General features: G+C 37.8%; 1 protein-coding gene across 1 annotated transcript in view; it reads right to left on the bottom strand.

Annotated features, from left to right (window-relative positions):
* Positions 1-17,206, bottom strand: part of Col24a1 (collagen type XXIV alpha 1 chain) — a 249,393-nt gene that overhangs the window by 135,632 nt on the left and 96,555 nt on the right. Inside the window, exons 21-24 of the mRNA XM_034500238.2 lie at positions 13,670-13,723; positions 12,218-12,262; positions 7,501-7,554; positions 3,525-3,569 (exon numbers count right to left, since the gene is read on the bottom strand). Coding sequence (XP_034356129.1) covers positions 3,525-3,569; positions 7,501-7,554; positions 12,218-12,262; positions 13,670-13,723 — 198 coding nt within the window. The remainder of the gene's footprint in view (positions 1-3,524; positions 3,570-7,500; positions 7,555-12,217; positions 12,263-13,669; positions 13,724-17,206) is intronic.

Here is a 17,206-nt window from a genome sequence, read left to right as displayed (position 1 = left end):
GTATTACACAGCTGCTTGTAAATAATAAATTCAGTGCATTTTAACCTTTAAACAAAAATTTTAGCCATTTAAATGATAAAGTATGCTTACTATTACAGGTACATTTAAAATAACACAATTTTGAAAACTGAGAATACTTGAAAATACTGAATTATTGTCCTTGAATCTCAAATAGTGACATGCCGGGAATTTTAAAACACTAAGCCATGATCTTGTTACATTGTATCATTGTTGATGCACAGATTGCATCACTGTTGCTGAGTAACTGTAGGGATTTTTTAAAATAAAAAATTAAAAGGAAACTGGAGCCTTATGAGAAGCATTTACAGAAATTAAGTTTGTTATTTTTAATAAAAATAATAATGAAAATTGGATACTTTGGAGCACATTTATAGAAATCAACTCTTTGAATATAGGAGATGACTGTAAATGAATATAGATCACGTAGATAGCATTCTTGAGCTTGATAGGTTGAGTAACAGACTTGGTTCTAATTAGTATGAGTAGAGGAAGGAAAAGTCACTCAGTTAAGACATTAAATAACTATCAAAAACATCATCTGAAGCAAAAACTGAGATGCTAGGGCATGCTGGCTTAGTCCAAATTTCAAAGGCAGTTGTAATGGCATGCAACTATATATTCTATAACTTTCAAGAGAGGTCGTTCTTTTGGCAACAGAATTCTAGACATATACATAGAACCTAAACTTAAGATAAAATAAAATCTGGGAATTACAGAGAGCACAAAATATTCTTTAGGCAAGTTAGATTTTTAATTAACTCAATAAGGGAGTGATGTTTTACAGAAGAAAGTCCTTCAACTCACATGAGGGAAAAAAATCAGAATTGGGAAGATCCTTTATTTGCTAACTTATCAAATGCTCAAGGGGTCTTTACAACATTGTTGTAAAAGGAGCCAAATTGTTGTTTAGTAATAATAAAACATGTTAAAACTAAGATTAAACTTAGCTGATGCTCACAGTATCTCTGCAAAATCCAAACCAAATGTTTTTTAAAAACTAATATTAACAATGTGAGCATAGTGTGAGGTGAGCACGGAGTGAGGTGAGTATAACATGAGGTGAGCATAGCATGAGGCGAACATGGCATGAGGTGAACATGGCATGAGGTGAACATGGTGTGAGGTGAGCATAGCATGAGGTGAGCATGGCGTGAGGTGAACATAGCGTGAGGTGAGCATAGCATGAGGTGAACATGGCGTGAGGTGAGCATGGTGTTGAGGTGAGAATGGCGTTGAGGTGAGCATGGCGTGACTTGAGCATGGCATGAGGTGGCGATTCGGGTCTTGAACTTGGAAGTCTGGGTTGGAGTTAAGGTTTAGTTAGATAACTATGACCAGTCATTTCCTGCTCTCTGATTTCCTCACTGTACATCTAGGGAGTCGTGGGCGCTAGAATTAAAGGAAATATTGCATCATTGGCTGATGCCTGAAACATAGCAGCGGATTAGTAAATGTGATTCTCTTATTTCAGTCACAGAAATCTAGCACCTCGGTAGTCCACACTGTCTCTGGGCAGCAGGGGAAACTGCTGGGCCTTATGCTGTGTGGAACTAATCTAGTGTGACTGAGGAAATGACACTTGGAAATTTAATATGTAGCATGTGAGAAGATGCTGTTTATTAGAATTTTAAACTCTGAATCCTGACTGTAGTCTCTGTCTCTGTCTCTGTCTCTCTCTCTCTCTCTCTCTCTCTCTCTCTCTCACACACACACACACACACACACACACACACACACACACACACACACACACACACACAATTCCTAAGCAAGCTGACTCTCAAATTCTTTGACCATAGAAATAAAAACACTACAATCATACTAGATATTTTATAGAATCTGATCTAAGTACTTCACTAAAAGCATAGTACTTTTTTTTCTTGGCAAACCACAGATAAAATGCTTACCTTCTGCTGACCGAGGCTTACCTGGAGGTAGTAAGAATTCCTTGATAATTAACTACCCCTGTCTATTTTTGCCAATATGGTAATGGTAAAACGAAGACTGTCAGAGTACTTTTTTCTTATTACAACACCAGGATTAAGGATTGTAAAACAAGTTAAGCTTTAAAAATGATTTTGTAGAAAATTTTACTTCTATTTAAGTCTTAAACTAGGCTACGTGGGAATTTGCTCATGGAGACAAACTATGTCACTCACTTCCTTTGTGACAGCAAACCTTGCATGTAGTAGACTTTTTTACCCTTGACAGTTCATCACTTTACTATATAGGTTCATTTGTTATTTTTTGTGTGTATTTGTGTATATGCAGTACATGTGTGTGTGCATGCGTGCATGCATGTATATGTATGTGTACACTCGGTGTGCAAGTGTGTGAAGGTCAGAGGGTGACCTCAAGTGTCCTGCTCTCCTGCTCCTCATGGTAGTTTTTGAGGCAGGTGACCTCATTGGTCCACTGGCCAGTGGCCTGACTGTCCAGCAAGCTCCCAGCATCTGCTTTTTACTTCGAGTGTTAAGATTATAGATGAGTGCTGGTCTTTGCTTGGGTTCTGGAGATTCAAACTCAGGTCCCTATGTGTTGTGTCCACAGCAAATATGTACTAACTGAAACATCACCCCAGTCTCATAGAAATTATTTCTGATGGTCTTCCTAATTATTGAAAATAGGTCCAAATTAAATTATTTTTATAGACATAAGCACTATATGCAGAGTGTGAGAGGCGGCCCAGCAGTGTATATAGTACTCTTGCAGTGGGCCCAACTTCAGTTCTCAGCACCCTTGTCCAGTAGTTCACAACTGCCTGTAAATCCAGCTCTTCAGGCCCCAGCTGAGCCATGTCTCCAGCCCTTAATGTATGCTTTAAATGCCAGAAAGTAAAGAATCACAGAATGTGACTTCAATACATACTCATGAGCACACAACTAAAAAATGCATCCTAAAAAGTTACATTGTACTTTTTGCTACAACTGTAAGGTAAACCTAAACAAACTGCATTTGATAAAAGTAATACCACACTTGACATTCATTGCTTTTCCTTGATCCCTTCCCTTCAAATCTTAAGTCAGGTTACCAGCACATACCCTGTTATGATCTAACCAGCTTTTTCAGGTTCTTTATTCTTTGAGACAGTGTTTTGTTATGTAGACCAGGTTGGTCTTGAACTCAGGAATCCGAGACAGAGTGCTAGAATTATAGGCATTTGCCACCATACTTTGTTAAAGATACTTTTTCCCCCTTAAGGTCAAATTTAGACTGAAGCTAGTGAAACTATAATGGAATGTCAAATAGTAACAAGAAAGATGCCCCTAATGCCATAAACATAGCTTAAATTCAGTGAAAATATTGCCTGGGTTTTCTTTACATCTCTTGCATGGAAGCCTTCCATTTATCAACAGAGCCATCACAAATGCGTGTAAATCTGTGGCAGATAAGTTGTATTCCAATGCTTGCTAACACAACAATAGCTAGAAGATCAAGGTTAAAACAATTCCCAAGAAACACAGAGAATGAGAAATAAAATCGAGCATAGAAAACCAGCTTACTGTTTCACCAGTTTTCCCAATATCTCCTTGGTCTCCCGCTTCTCCCTGTTGATCAAGAAGATAAAAGTGACTATTTGTGAACAGCACTAATTATGACTTCTTCTGTTTCCATTCTACATTCTTATCTAGTATCAGGAAAAAGATCAACAGCAATCTCAGTTATTCAAACTTATTTATACAATTTTTGTGAAATGTGGCCTTTCCCCCACTTTTATTCAAACAATAATTGTTTACATATTGAAATCACATTCCCCGATTCATTACTTTCTGTCATTAAAAAAAAAAAAAAACATGCGTAGGGCTGGAGGATGGCTCATCAGTTAAGAGTATTGACTGCTCTTGCAGAAGTCACAAATTTGATTGCAGCGCCCACGTAGGAGCTCACAACCATCTGTAAATCCAGTTCCTGGGGATCTAGTGCCCTCTTCTGGCCTCCATGAGTACTGAACATTTGTGATTCAGAAATCCATGTAGACACATTAAAGTCTTTGTTAAGTTACATTTTAAATAAAATATTTTACTGTAGTGTGTTATTTTCCACTGTTGCCAAGCCTAGAAAGCCTATCGTAGGGAAAGAACCAAACCCTGGACGTTATCTTTTGGCCTTCACCTGTACCCTGTCCACTCTGGCATGTAAATGTAAAAGTATTTTCAAAACAAATAAAATGCACTATAAAAGATGTTAAAAATATAATTAAAGCCTTTGCACCAAGGATTATGTTCTTCCAGCACAGATAACCCCAAAGCTGTCCACAGGGTAAAAGCCTATAAGCCCCAGTCAGTAGAGCTGGCACCTGGAGACAGGTCATTTATTTATTTATAACTCCCAAAGCACAATTTTGTAGTCTACAAGCTCTGTGAACCCAGAGATTTCCATAACACATTTGATAATAAATTTGACCTAATCTGAGTTACTTGGCGCTAATTTCTAACCTAAGAAAATCCCTTCATGGTTACTTTCCCATTTACTTGGAAATTACCTACATTTTAGTGTGGGGGTTTTAGTGCATCTGGTTTGGGTGTGCTGCTCATAGCCCAGGTGTGGAGTCAAACCTACTATAACCCAAACTACTCTTTGTGACTCCAAATGAAGGATTTGAAGCTCACTGGAGCTGTACCCTGCAAGCAGGGGCCACTTCTCTTCCATAAGAGAAGGTAAGGACTGATTAGCTGAATGTAGAAGACTGATTTCCAGACACCACACACAGTGGATGTGACAGGGATCTACAGTTCTTTTTATAGAAGAAAAAAAATGGTGTTTTGGGTTAAAATGAATAATTCTCTCAAAGTGTAGGGTACCAAGATATTAGGATACCAAACAATATGGTGGCCACTGGTGACATGTGGCATAGGCTGTTATGAACTACAGTTGACAGAAGCGTAAAATACATATCCTGTCTCAAAATCATTGTATAAGGACTACAAAGTATCTCAATAAGGTTTTCAATATTGAGTACACATGAGAATGGTAACATTGTTATACCTTGTATTAATTATACTATTAAAACGAAGTTTTTTTTTCCCTCTTCATTTTACACTATGGCTCACATCTGTGCTTGATGCTACATGTCTACAAAGTTGTACTGATTTTAAGCAATGAAACCTAATAGTCATCACAAGGAAGTGCCTACATAAGTTTTCTGTCCAATGAATACACATTTAAGTGAGTGGCAACAGTGAGACATCTGGAGGGTGCTGTACGAGTTATTGATGAACTCACTGGAGAGTGTTTGCAGAACATGGATGGCAGGATCATCTATGAATAATTAGTTTTCTAATCTGTTTCTTTCCTCATCTAAAAATTACATTTTCCTATAAAAATAGATGACCTTTTGTTGCTTACAGGAAGTTTGTTTGACAGCAAAGAGTTGCATTAGCATGCAGATGCCCTGCATTCTTGGTTTAACATTCAAAACCTCAGAGAGTAAGAAGAGAAGCCTTGTCATGGACAGAAGAGAGAAAGGGTAGGTAGCAGGAGAGAAGGGAGAAACATGGAAGGAAGGAAGGAGGAAGAAAGGAAAGAAGGAAGAAATGGAGGAAGGAAGAAAGGAAGGAAGGGAGGGAGGTGAGGGAAGAGAATAAAGTGTTTGAAGACTTTGTTAGTAAGGTCCACCATAGCTCTCCAATCTCGGGGCAAAATGGAGAATTCCCTTATGTGGATAGTGACTCTAAGCACAGGGTCTGAGTGATCTGCAGGATGACTTTACACAGAGTTTCCTGCAAGTGTTGCATGATTTAGTGCATTAGGCATTAGTCGTGCCCAGTCCTTCCCGCCTGTATGATAATTAGATGCTGTGTGATGACCAATCAGGCCTTTCTGCCTGTATGATAATTAGATGCTGTGTGATGACCAATCACGCCTTCCTGCGTGTATTATAATTAGATGCTGTGTGATGACCAATCAGGCCTTCCTGCCTGTATGATAATTAGGTACCATGTTATGACCAGTCAACCCTTTTTACCCATAACCCCCAAAGCCCTTATATACCCTGCCCACTGAAACAATAAAGAGAGCTGTCTCACTGAAGCTGTCTCTCTGGAAGTCCTTCCTACAAACTCAGAACCCTGCTCGCTGCTCTTGCTTCCTCAACCCTCATGGGCCAGTAGCCAATGACTCCCGAGGAAAAGGAGACCCACAGTAAGAGAAGAAGAAGGAAGAGATAAAGGTGAGTAATGAAGGGAGGACAGACAGAGAAGAGAAGGAAAGTGAACAAGGGGAGGGATTGAGAGAAGAGGAGAAGAGAGGAAGGGGAGGGAAGTAGAAAGAAAGACAGAGACACAGAGAGACATAGAGACAGACACAGAGACAGAGGCAAAGACTAAGGTTGAGTGAAAACTTGGTGCACCACCACCACCTCCCAAGTATTTCCCAGGAATAGCTCCCAGGTCACAGGGGCAGGTTGTAGCTAAGGAGGGGCAGTCACTGAAGGATTTCTTCAGGTTCTTTGATAACAAAGGTGCGACCTGCTTCTGGTGTGATTCTGGAGAGGAGGTGCCTTTGGCCAATCACAGAGATTCAACTGCTAGCCATTTTGTGGACACTGGGGCACAACATTGAATGTCTTAGTTCTATTTGGTAAGATAGAGATTAATCCCAGGGAAGAGAATTGCTTAAGCTTTCTGGTTTTAAATCATCTTTCTGGAGTTTCTGAATATAATTTGAGAAAGCTGGACACACATTCTCCTAGTATGTTTTAGCTATCAATCTGTTGATACATTAAAAATGCTTTGTCTTCCTCCACTGACCTAAAACTTGATGTCTAGCTCTTTTTTTGTAGAATTTAACATCATAAAAATTTATTTGTTCAGTATATATGAAACAAGCCTTAATTTGGGAAATTTGGTAAGAATACTCCATCACTTCTATGAGTTTTAAATTTAAAGTTTGCAAAAAGTTAACCATCCCTATAAACTGGTCTCTTCCACACACTGAATCTCTGTGCTATTGTGTATTTGTTATTGTAAAGATCATTTAAAACATGAAAATAAAGCAAGAAACCATGGGCTAGCACATCCTTTCAAAGCCACACAGTGATGAAGGCTACACAATGATTGTGTAAGGAACAGACTCAGGTGGATCAACTGTTAGTTGTTTATTAAAGAACATATATATATATATATATATATATATGTATGTATGTATATTCCAGTATATATCATATATATTATATAATATATATTATATATATATTCCAGTATCTAATCTACAAATACTAGCATAATATTTATTACTTGGTATCTTATTTGCAAACATATATAAAATGTATCCTAGCATTTCTTTATTAAATTGTATACCTATACAAATACAGAAGGAGATATATGGCTTATAAAATTAATGTTTGAACAGTGTTTAACATGTTAATGGTTGTCCATGAGTTGAAATTTGTTCATTTATTTTGTATAAAAGTCATAGCTTTATCTTCTTGAAAATTTGTATTTTCAAACTTTTAAACTTTTCAAACTTCAGACCCTTTACCTTTAAGCCTTCTGGCCCTGGTTCACCCATATGCCCTTTTCGACCTGGTTTTCCCTAAAAGAAAAAAAAAAGAAAGGACAATAAGCATAGTAGTCATCACTAATAAAGGTGTCAAAGTGTTCTAACATTTAGGAAATGCAGTCTGTTCTATGCAATGGACAACTTCAAGGTATCTATCTGATGCTCTTATTATAGTCATTAACCACTCAGACTACAGATACTGGAGAGTCTCCAATGTGTCATCATTCTCAATTGTGAAGATAGAGAGAATTGCTCGCATAGAACATATGCTTCAGGGAACATGATAGAACAGTGCAAAATGCATAATATATGTATTGTGAACACATACGCATGTATGCATGCGTGTGCACACACGTGTTATATTAGGTTGTTGTAAATATAAAGGAAACAAATTAAGCAGGGAAGGGAGGTACCAACTCTTGAAATCTTCGTTTCTATGGTTTCTATGGAAGAAGACCTTACTGAGAAGCTGGCACTTGAGTACAGATTTTAAAAAGGAGCAAACCATGTGGACATTGCAGGAATCACAGTCCGGGTACAGGCAAAAGCACTCTGGGAAGATGATATGGAATATGGAAGCAAGCATGGGGAGTCAGTGTGATGCAGTGGAGATGCAGATGAAGAAGATGGAGAAGAAGATGAAGTCAAGAAAGGGAACGGGGAGTAGGAAACTGGATCACATAAGACCTGGTAGTTTCAGTAGGTTACTGGGCTTTCATTCTGAGCGAGGCAGGAAACCTTAGGGGAACCTTGAGAAGAAATGTGGTATGATGCATATTTAACAGATCTTGATGCAAGCACAGAAGGAAAGAGTGTGAATGGGAATCTGCTGCAATGACCCTGACCCAGTGAGGGATGCCCACGGTCTGGCTTAGGGCTGCAGCGCAGGCAGCTGGGAGAAATGGTAAGACAGGATGCTGTGGCAGAGGTCAGGAGCTGTTCATGGTTCACATAGGGGATGTAGGAGGAGAGGCAGCATGAACTCTGTAAACTAAAGTTCCTGAAAAAAACAAAAACACACCTGCAACTGGACCTTCAGACGTATGACTGAATACAGTGTCAATTGTTATGGGGAGTTTGGAATGTGGTTGGTTCAGAACCAAAATACCAGGGTCAGTTTTCAGTACCCTTAACTGGCCATTTACTGCTTTCCTGTGTATGTAACCTAACATCTTTGTGACTATTAGGTACAGCGTTTAGAATGTACAGAGAGCTAATTTCCGCCAACCATAAGGCTAACACCAGAGACTCAAAGCTTCAATTTCACTGCTCTTCTGGAACCTGACCTATCTTACAAATGTTTCCACAAATGTAATTGTAAAGTGTTGCAATTTAAATTGTTTCTTTGTTCTGTTACAATACAAACTTCATGTAACCGTTACTATATTGGAACATAGTATTTTAGGTAACCTGAATCTGTGTTCCTGGGCTTGGGTACTCATTTTTGGCTCTAAAATAAATTCACTCTTTTGAGGTGATGGTTGTGATTTTGCATCGACAACTAAATATTTTCAGTTTGAGTCACTAAATAATTGAAAAGAGAAGGAGCCCAAGAATAGGCTGGATGGCACATCAGAAGCTGCGTTTCGAGCATTTTTAGTTAATATGGCTGTTGGAGTTCAAGAGTAGAAGGTTCTGATTGAAAGATATTATTCTGGAAGTCGTCCATGATGTTACTTCACTTGATAAGACACAGAGACTTGTCTAGGAAGTAGTGAGGATTGTTAAAGAGGAGAAGTTTATACACTGAGACTTGGGGTTTCTAAACTTTTGAATTTGAAGAGATTAACATAATAGGAAAGTTGATACCAGAGACCTAGGGCTTTTGCCCTCATAATCTTCACTATGTAAATAAATAAAATGATTTCCAGAAGACAGAGTTGATTTTCATAAGCTCTCAGAGATATGGGTATTGACTACTATGAGATTTCAAGGCTGGGAAAAGGCTGATGGCTTCAGTAGCAGAAGCAACTGCTCTGTCTGCCACTGTTGGTCTGGAAGTGCTGGGACTCAAGTGGGCAGAGAGGAAATGGAAACAGAGACGAGAGTTTTACTGAGATGAGAGAAACGGGACAGCGCTTGGGAAAGGGAGCAAACCCTGTATGTTCTGCTTTTATTTATAAGGTGAAAGAAATAATAGTAGGCCTGTGTGCTGGTAAGAATGGTCCCCCAGATGGAAAATGACTACCATGTCAGGAGGGTAGAGTTATTGGATGAGCTTCTCTGAGTTGCCAAAGTATGTGGTAAAATGAAGAGTGAAATGGAAAGTTCTGACTTCAGGAAGATCAATGGACTGACTATTCATTCACCAAACAAGACAAAAGGCTGAGGAAAAAGGGAAGGACAGAGACTGAACAGGTGCAATGGAAACTGTAAACAGTGGTGAGACTTCCTCTGCTTTAGATGGAGAAGGGAAAGCAGAAGAATGAAGATGATAACAGAAGCAAACAGTTGCAGAGAGAAAGTCATGAAATAGTAATTCAGAAACAAAAGAATAAAATGGAGAAAGAAACAGAATTCAGAATGCAACCAAAAAGATAGCATTGGAGGCCTGTTAGTGAGGTATTTGGAGTCACGAGGAAGATGAAGAACCATGGCGAAGCACTGAGTAGGTGTAGGCATCCTCAGATTGGAGACTATGCATCAGGAAGAAAAAGCAAGAGAAATAAGATGCTGGCTGGAAAGTGAGAGACATAAGGACATCCTGGAGCAAGAAAAGTGTGGGACTCCCTTTCCTGTACCCCATAACACAATTGTGTAGTACTGAGATGGGACAGCCTCACTCCAGCCTGCACCCAGCCCTGGGTGTGTCCAGTACGGACCAGCAGAGGACAAGCATCAGCTCTGTCCTAGGATGCTAACACAGCAGACTGACATGGTAGCCTGCCCATCCATCCTTCCAGTCTTTAGGTCTGTCTGGATTTGGACCTGATTCTACCCCTGCTCTTGAATCAGATTCAGACTTTCACCTGAATACAGGATCAGAAATTTAGCTAAGAGTGAAATAATTTCATTTTTTTCTGAAACTGACAATATTTTTTAGCAATCCATTTTTATTAAAATGGATTGGAAAGTGCCATAGTGAAAACATTGCTTTTAATTCTTAACATACAACTCATTTAAGCACCACAGAAAACTATGGAATACTGTACTAAATCTACACTGTAAACAGACACTGTAAACAGGTAGCTCCGAAGTCACTACACTCACAATCTTTGAAACCAAGCCATTCAGGACAGTCACAATGGGATTGCAACTTATGGCCCCGTTTAATCACCAGTACAAGGGTTTGTTTGTTTGGGGAGGGAGTTAGCCTTGAAAATGAAATATTGAAATCTTATTTCCATATAATATCTTGCATAATTTTCAGTATTAGTGCTCATTCACGTGATATGCTTGAAGCAACCCTAGGTTCTAGATTGGTCCTCTGTGATCAGAAGTGAAATAATACAGACTACTGAAGAGTATGTGGTTCTCTTGTTTTCTAGGGAAGAAAATTTTAAATGGCCTCACTTTTACTAGGCTCAAATAACATTTTGTTTCCATTAAGAGCTCTTTCTTACAAAATGGTGTTTCCTTTTCATATGAAAAGAAATGTTGACTCAAAACAGCCAGTACGTGCTCCTGTGAGACAAGGGTACAATGACTAATTAATGTCCCTCTAAATACAAAGCAAAACCTAAGAGCGTGTCATCTGTGACATGCTCCAGTAAAGAAGCAGTCATACTTCACACGCGTTCAATGCCTCTTAGACATAACACACACATCCTAATTACTTTGATTGCAAGCTTTGGCTACGGATAAAAAAATTATTCCAATTTATTTCCAGGTCTTAGAAAACAATAGTTTATATGTTACAAGATGATACTATCTGATTATAATCAGGGGGAAATTACCTACTAGTTTTCAATAATTTCTATACTGGCATATCAATAAATGAGCATTTTCCAGAAGTATTCCTAAAATTACCTTAACTGGTATTACTTGAAACCCCTTAATACTTTCCATAAATTTTTAGGGCTATAAAACCACTGGGAAAAATGATAATTACTAATATAATAAATGGGTTGGGAATTTAGCTGGGTGATAGAGTGTTTATTTACCATGTCCAGGGTCCTGGGGTCACCCCTCAGTTCTGGGAGAAAAAACATCTCTAGAAACATTTAGTTATCAGCTTACTTTATTTTGGGTGTTTTAGGATCATGATGGTTCTAGCTTTTGTTATTAATTAAAATATACTCTCAAACTATTATAAGACTATTTTAAAGATAAACACATGCAGCAAACTATTTAATCAATTTATTTTGAATCTATCTATCTATCTATCTATATCTATATCTATATCTATATCTATATCTATATCTATATCTATATCTATACATATATATATATCTTCAACAAGCATGAAACAAAAGCAGTTTTTCTTTTCCAATCAAAATTACACACTTTAATTTTATAATTAAAAATTTTTACCTTTAAAACATTTTCAGATAATAAGACATTTACATTTCTTCCTGTTTCATCCCAAACCCTCCGATTGAGCCAAAGTGTTATTGTACACTTGGGGCTAGCCTGGACTTGTTATTATGCCAGGCAGGCCTTGTCCTCAGGATCTTCTTGCCTTCTCCCCAAGTACTGAAGTGACTAGCCGGTACCACCTTACTAGGATTTAGGGCATCACTCTTGTGATACTTACCCTTGATCCCAGTTCTCCAGAGGGTCCAATTTTTCCTTCTTCTCCCTTAGAAATAAATCAGAACAAATCATGGCCTGAAATAGTGTTTAAATACAGAAATCTTTATGCATTGCATTTACTCTGACATCTGAAGCTTGTTAGAGGATACAACAAAAATTCTACTATAACTCATATTTTGGAATCTAATCCTCCTATGTTTTAATATTTTGGTGATTATTTTATATTTACTTCAAAAGGAACATGTGACATTGGATTGGTTTTTAAATTGGTGGATGGCGTATGCTATACAAGAAATTAGGATGGAGGAGATTAACGTAATTAGGAATCTCTGAGATTACTAAGGATAATTTCTAATTTGTTGTCTACAGAAAAATGCAACTCTGTTCTTGTCAGATTTACAGTATATTTAATAATCACTTCTATGGAATGTGCTCCAATCCCACTTGATACTTCATTCATTCTCTTTCCCTCCCCCTTCCTCTTCCTGCTTCTTCTTTTAAGACTGAGTCTCTTCTGTAGGCCAAGCTTGCCTTGGACTTGTGATCCTCCTGCCTCAGCTTTGCAAGGGATGAGATTACAGATGGCGCTGCCATACCGGGCTAAAGGCCTACGTTTGTAAATTTTAGTTTTGTCTGCGACTCTAGACACACAAAAAGCACATCTGATCCCTATCTGAACATAGCTTTCAGAGCACACTAGGTCTCACTCAAGTGATGCTTCCTGTCGAACACTGTATTCTCCACTAATTTTTAGTCAAATTAGCTATAATGTCACAAAATGTAAAAATCCGGTATGCTTTTGTAAGTGTCGAGGGTGGAAAGAGAACGGAGATAAAATTATCAAACAAAACCAATTTCCAGGCATTATTTTCCAAGAAGAAAGAAAAAGCAAGTGTGCTCCACTTACAAATGTGTTGATATGTATTGATTTTCTCACCTTTAAATGAATGGTTGATATTATTAGTTTGTGTTACCACTCTTTTTAAAATTTTATTTATTATTTATTGTGGTACTGGAGATTGATATGTATATTTTTTAATCTTTCTTGACTGCATATATAGACCTCTTTAGCATCACATGCCTTGTATATTTGATAAAAAGACATTTTGTTTGATTGGCAAGTCAATTCAATATAATTTATTAAGTCACAAATATAAAATAGTCATAAGTAGTAAACATGAATTCTAGTACAAATAAGTTTCATTCTGGTTTCAGATTCTTCAACATTTCATTGGCGACTACTGAAATAAATCACCAAAGAGCTCAGAACTCTGTAAAATGATTCCAAATTCCACCCATAAGTGCCAATAGAAATAACCTGAAATTCTTTGCAGAGAAAAATCGTTCACGCTAAGGAAATTCTTTTCATTAAGCAAAAACCCAAAGTGTCACAAAAATAAAAAAGGAAATCCCAACTAAAAAAATGTTGACTGGACATGAATTTCCTCCATACCTGAGTTCCTTTGAGACCTGGAGGCCCAGGGGGCCCTCTGTTTCCAAGATGTCCCTATAAAAGCAATGCAAATATAGAAGATGAAAATTATACACTGATATATTTCTATCAGCCAGTATTACCACAGAGGTGGGAATACTGTTGGGTACCATTTCTCATTAAGAGATATCAAAGTGAGACGAGATTAAAGCTGAGCAAAACCACAAAATATCTAGATGATGCTGGGTTTCAAATAGTTTTTGTTATTTTTCAACCTTCAGATGTCTTTCAGGACAATTCTTTTTATTTAAAGCAATTGGCACAACTGTTGTTATTCAGATAGTAAATACACACATTACATCAAGCGTTCCAGAAGTCTTTTGAGAGATCAGTAGAGTGTGGCATTTGTTATTCATATAAACGGTCCTTCAACTCCTTCACACATGTTGCTAAAATGAGAAAGGTAATTTGCAGAAGAAATGAACCTTATCACCAGACTATTAAACACTATTAAATTCTTCTATTAACAATAAAACATTTTAAAATGTGATTGCTCACTGGATGAGAACTTGTTCAAAATAACTGTACAAATGATCTTCTGTTCACCCAACATCCATCCAACATGGCATTTTATTAGAGGTTTTGTTGGAAGTGTGCCATGTCTCAGAAGAGTTTTATGTCCAACTTTCCTAAGTTTATTTCACATGATTGTTACAATGTTTCTGTCACAATTAAAAGTTTAATTTTTTAAAAATCTGTTTTAACTGTAACAAATAATTCCATGGCATTGAAGAATATATGTGCCCTGGTGACTTGCATTTTTAGTTTTGGAATTCATCAGTGACAAGCCATTCAAGACCTTTCTCTAACTCTTCTTCTTTCCTGGCTATGCTTCAGTGCAAGTAAGAAATGGAAAATGGCTGCTGAGCCTTAGTGTGCATCCTTGCAAGTGTGAGACATGAGTATTATCACTCATGAAACTACAACACTCAGGCTAGCAAAACAACTTTTAATGGACTTTTCCTGTTTTTGAAAGGAAAAGACACATTAGGGAATGGAGATGAAAATATGCTATTTTATGTTAGTCTAACACATTGATGCGTTTATGACAAAAATGACTTTAATTTCCTCCAAGGAAACATTTGTTTCCACTCTTGACCTTGCGGTTTGAGGTTAAATGTCTCTAACTCTGAATATAATGGTAGATGTGCAACAGAGACTGAATTTCATCAACGTATTCAACATCCCTAGGGACAGTGATTTGTTTAGCAGTGAGCAAAGGACAGGCATCTCCATCCCAATTTCCACTTTAATGAAACTATGGAGTAAACAGAAGAGCCAGTAAAGATGCCCAGATAAGGTAAAAGACATCATGTGTCTGTTGGGACATTAGTATTGTTAAAATGCCCAGGGTCCAGGAGACCAGCACAGTCAGTGCTTCATTGTAAAACTCCAGAGTTGTCTTTTGTAGAAACACACACACACACACACACACACACACACACACACACACACCCTAAAACTCATACAGAACCACAAAAGATGCTGATAGTACAAAGTCGTGGAAGGAAACATGAAGCTGGAGTTGTCGTGTTTGCTGACCTTAAAACGTATCATACAAAGATGTTGAAATCACCAAGCTGCAAACTGCCATAAGAACATGCAATGTTTAAGTCAATAGAATAGGAAATCAAAAAATGAACCCATCAAAGTCTCCTTGGTAAGGATTCTACACAATGAGAAAAGGGCAGTCTTTTCAACAGTGTTGGGAAAACTGCTCATTTCAGGATGAAACTGAGCCCCCTTTCAATACCTCACTTCAACACTCTAAAATGGACCAGACTTGAATTAGTAGATCTCAAACCATAGTCATATTGAAAAAAAATACGGGAAAATGTCAAAATGCTGCTGGTGCCCATGACATCAAAGCACAAACAATGAAAGTACAAATAAGGACGCAAGGTGAACTCACACAGCGAGCTTGCACACCAAGGACACGAGCAACACGTCCAAAGGATAGCCTACGAAGTGGGAGACCATGTCTGCAAGCCACAAACCCGCTGTTGCATTGAAATCAAAATGCATCAGGAACTCCTACAGCTCAAATCAAAGCCCCAAACAGCCCACTAAAATTTGGGCAAATGATTCGGGGTATACATTCAAAAGACTTGTGAACGGACTCTCAGAGATCTGCATGTCTGTATCTGATGACACATTATTTACAATAGCCAAGAGTCTGGTTCCTCTTTTGTCCGCTGAGGAGCAAGTAGAGAAAACGTGTTATATACAAATGACGCAACTTTTAGCTTTAAAAAGAAGGAACTGTTGTCACAGGCTTCAAGATGGATAAACCTTGAAGACATTATGCTAATGCAATTAGCCAGTCACAAAACAGCAAGTTCTGCAGGACTCAACTTACATAAGGTATATAAAGTACACAAAATCATAGAAGTTCATAGTGAATTGGCCTTGTCTGGAACTGAAATATCAAAGGGAGTTTTTTTTTAGTGGGCACTTTAAACAAGCAAGATGAAAAAGTTCTGGAGATTGGCCCTATAACAACAAACATACATATTTTAAATAATACAGTACTTGCGACACACTGATGAAGCTTTCAGGAAGACGCTCTACGTTGTGGGTTTTAAACAAACCTACATGTTTGCACATACACACACCATTTTCTATAGATTTGTCAGGATTGTGGTTTATATGCTTCAATTTTATATTTTTATATTTAATATATGTCACAATTTGCTTCTTAACCTCTCTTTCTGTTTTCTATGCTGTGCTCTTACTGTTATTATTTTATAGACTCTCCACTTGACTAAATCTAACCCATTCAACTCAAATCCCAGTTCACCTGTGAGTCTCCAAGAACTACGGCCGCACTGACTGGTTTCTCCTCTCAAACCCTCAGCTGTTCACTTGTCCCCTCCTGCCTAGTAATTACGTCTTTAACTTTTCCCACGTGCAAGACATGTTTCTAGAAGATTATAAACTCCTAGTACAGAGAAGACTATGTCTTAACCTCATTTTCTGGTTACTGCTTAATATATTAGAAGCAATAACACAGAAAACATTTACCCAATATACAAACTCAATAAATATTTCTCAGTTGACTAAACATTGCCCAGAGAACCGAACTGTTAATGCCATAAATATGCCCATAAAATCTTGACTTAGTAGATGGAAAGTCATCTAGGAGATTGATCTAAAGGCATGCATCTTTTCCCTGCTAAGTTGACTTCTTTCTGTACAGATAAACATATGACATGTTGGTGTCAGTCAAGGCTAGAACTAGTTCCATGTGTTACACAACAAAATCTCACAGATACTAGGCTTTCTCTGTATACTTATCAGGGTCGTAATACAAAACATAGTAACAGCTGGTTTCAGAATTCCTAATTGCATAGCCAAAGCAACAACATAAGCCACTGGAACAACAAATACAGTATTCCTCTGTTTACTGGAGAGCAGAGAATATTTATTGGGTACTTTCTCCAGTGACCAGCAGAGGATGTGGTTTTGCTGATGTTATGGTATTCTTGAAAACAGATT

This window comes from Arvicanthis niloticus, chromosome 4 (genome assembly GCF_011762505.2).
Source record: "Arvicanthis niloticus isolate mArvNil1 chromosome 4, mArvNil1.pat.X, whole genome shotgun sequence".
Taxonomy (NCBI): Eukaryota; Metazoa; Chordata; class Mammalia; order Rodentia; family Muridae; genus Arvicanthis; species Arvicanthis niloticus.
Note: the sequence above shows the minus strand (reverse complement) of the source record. Positions and strands in the feature narration are given on the sequence as shown.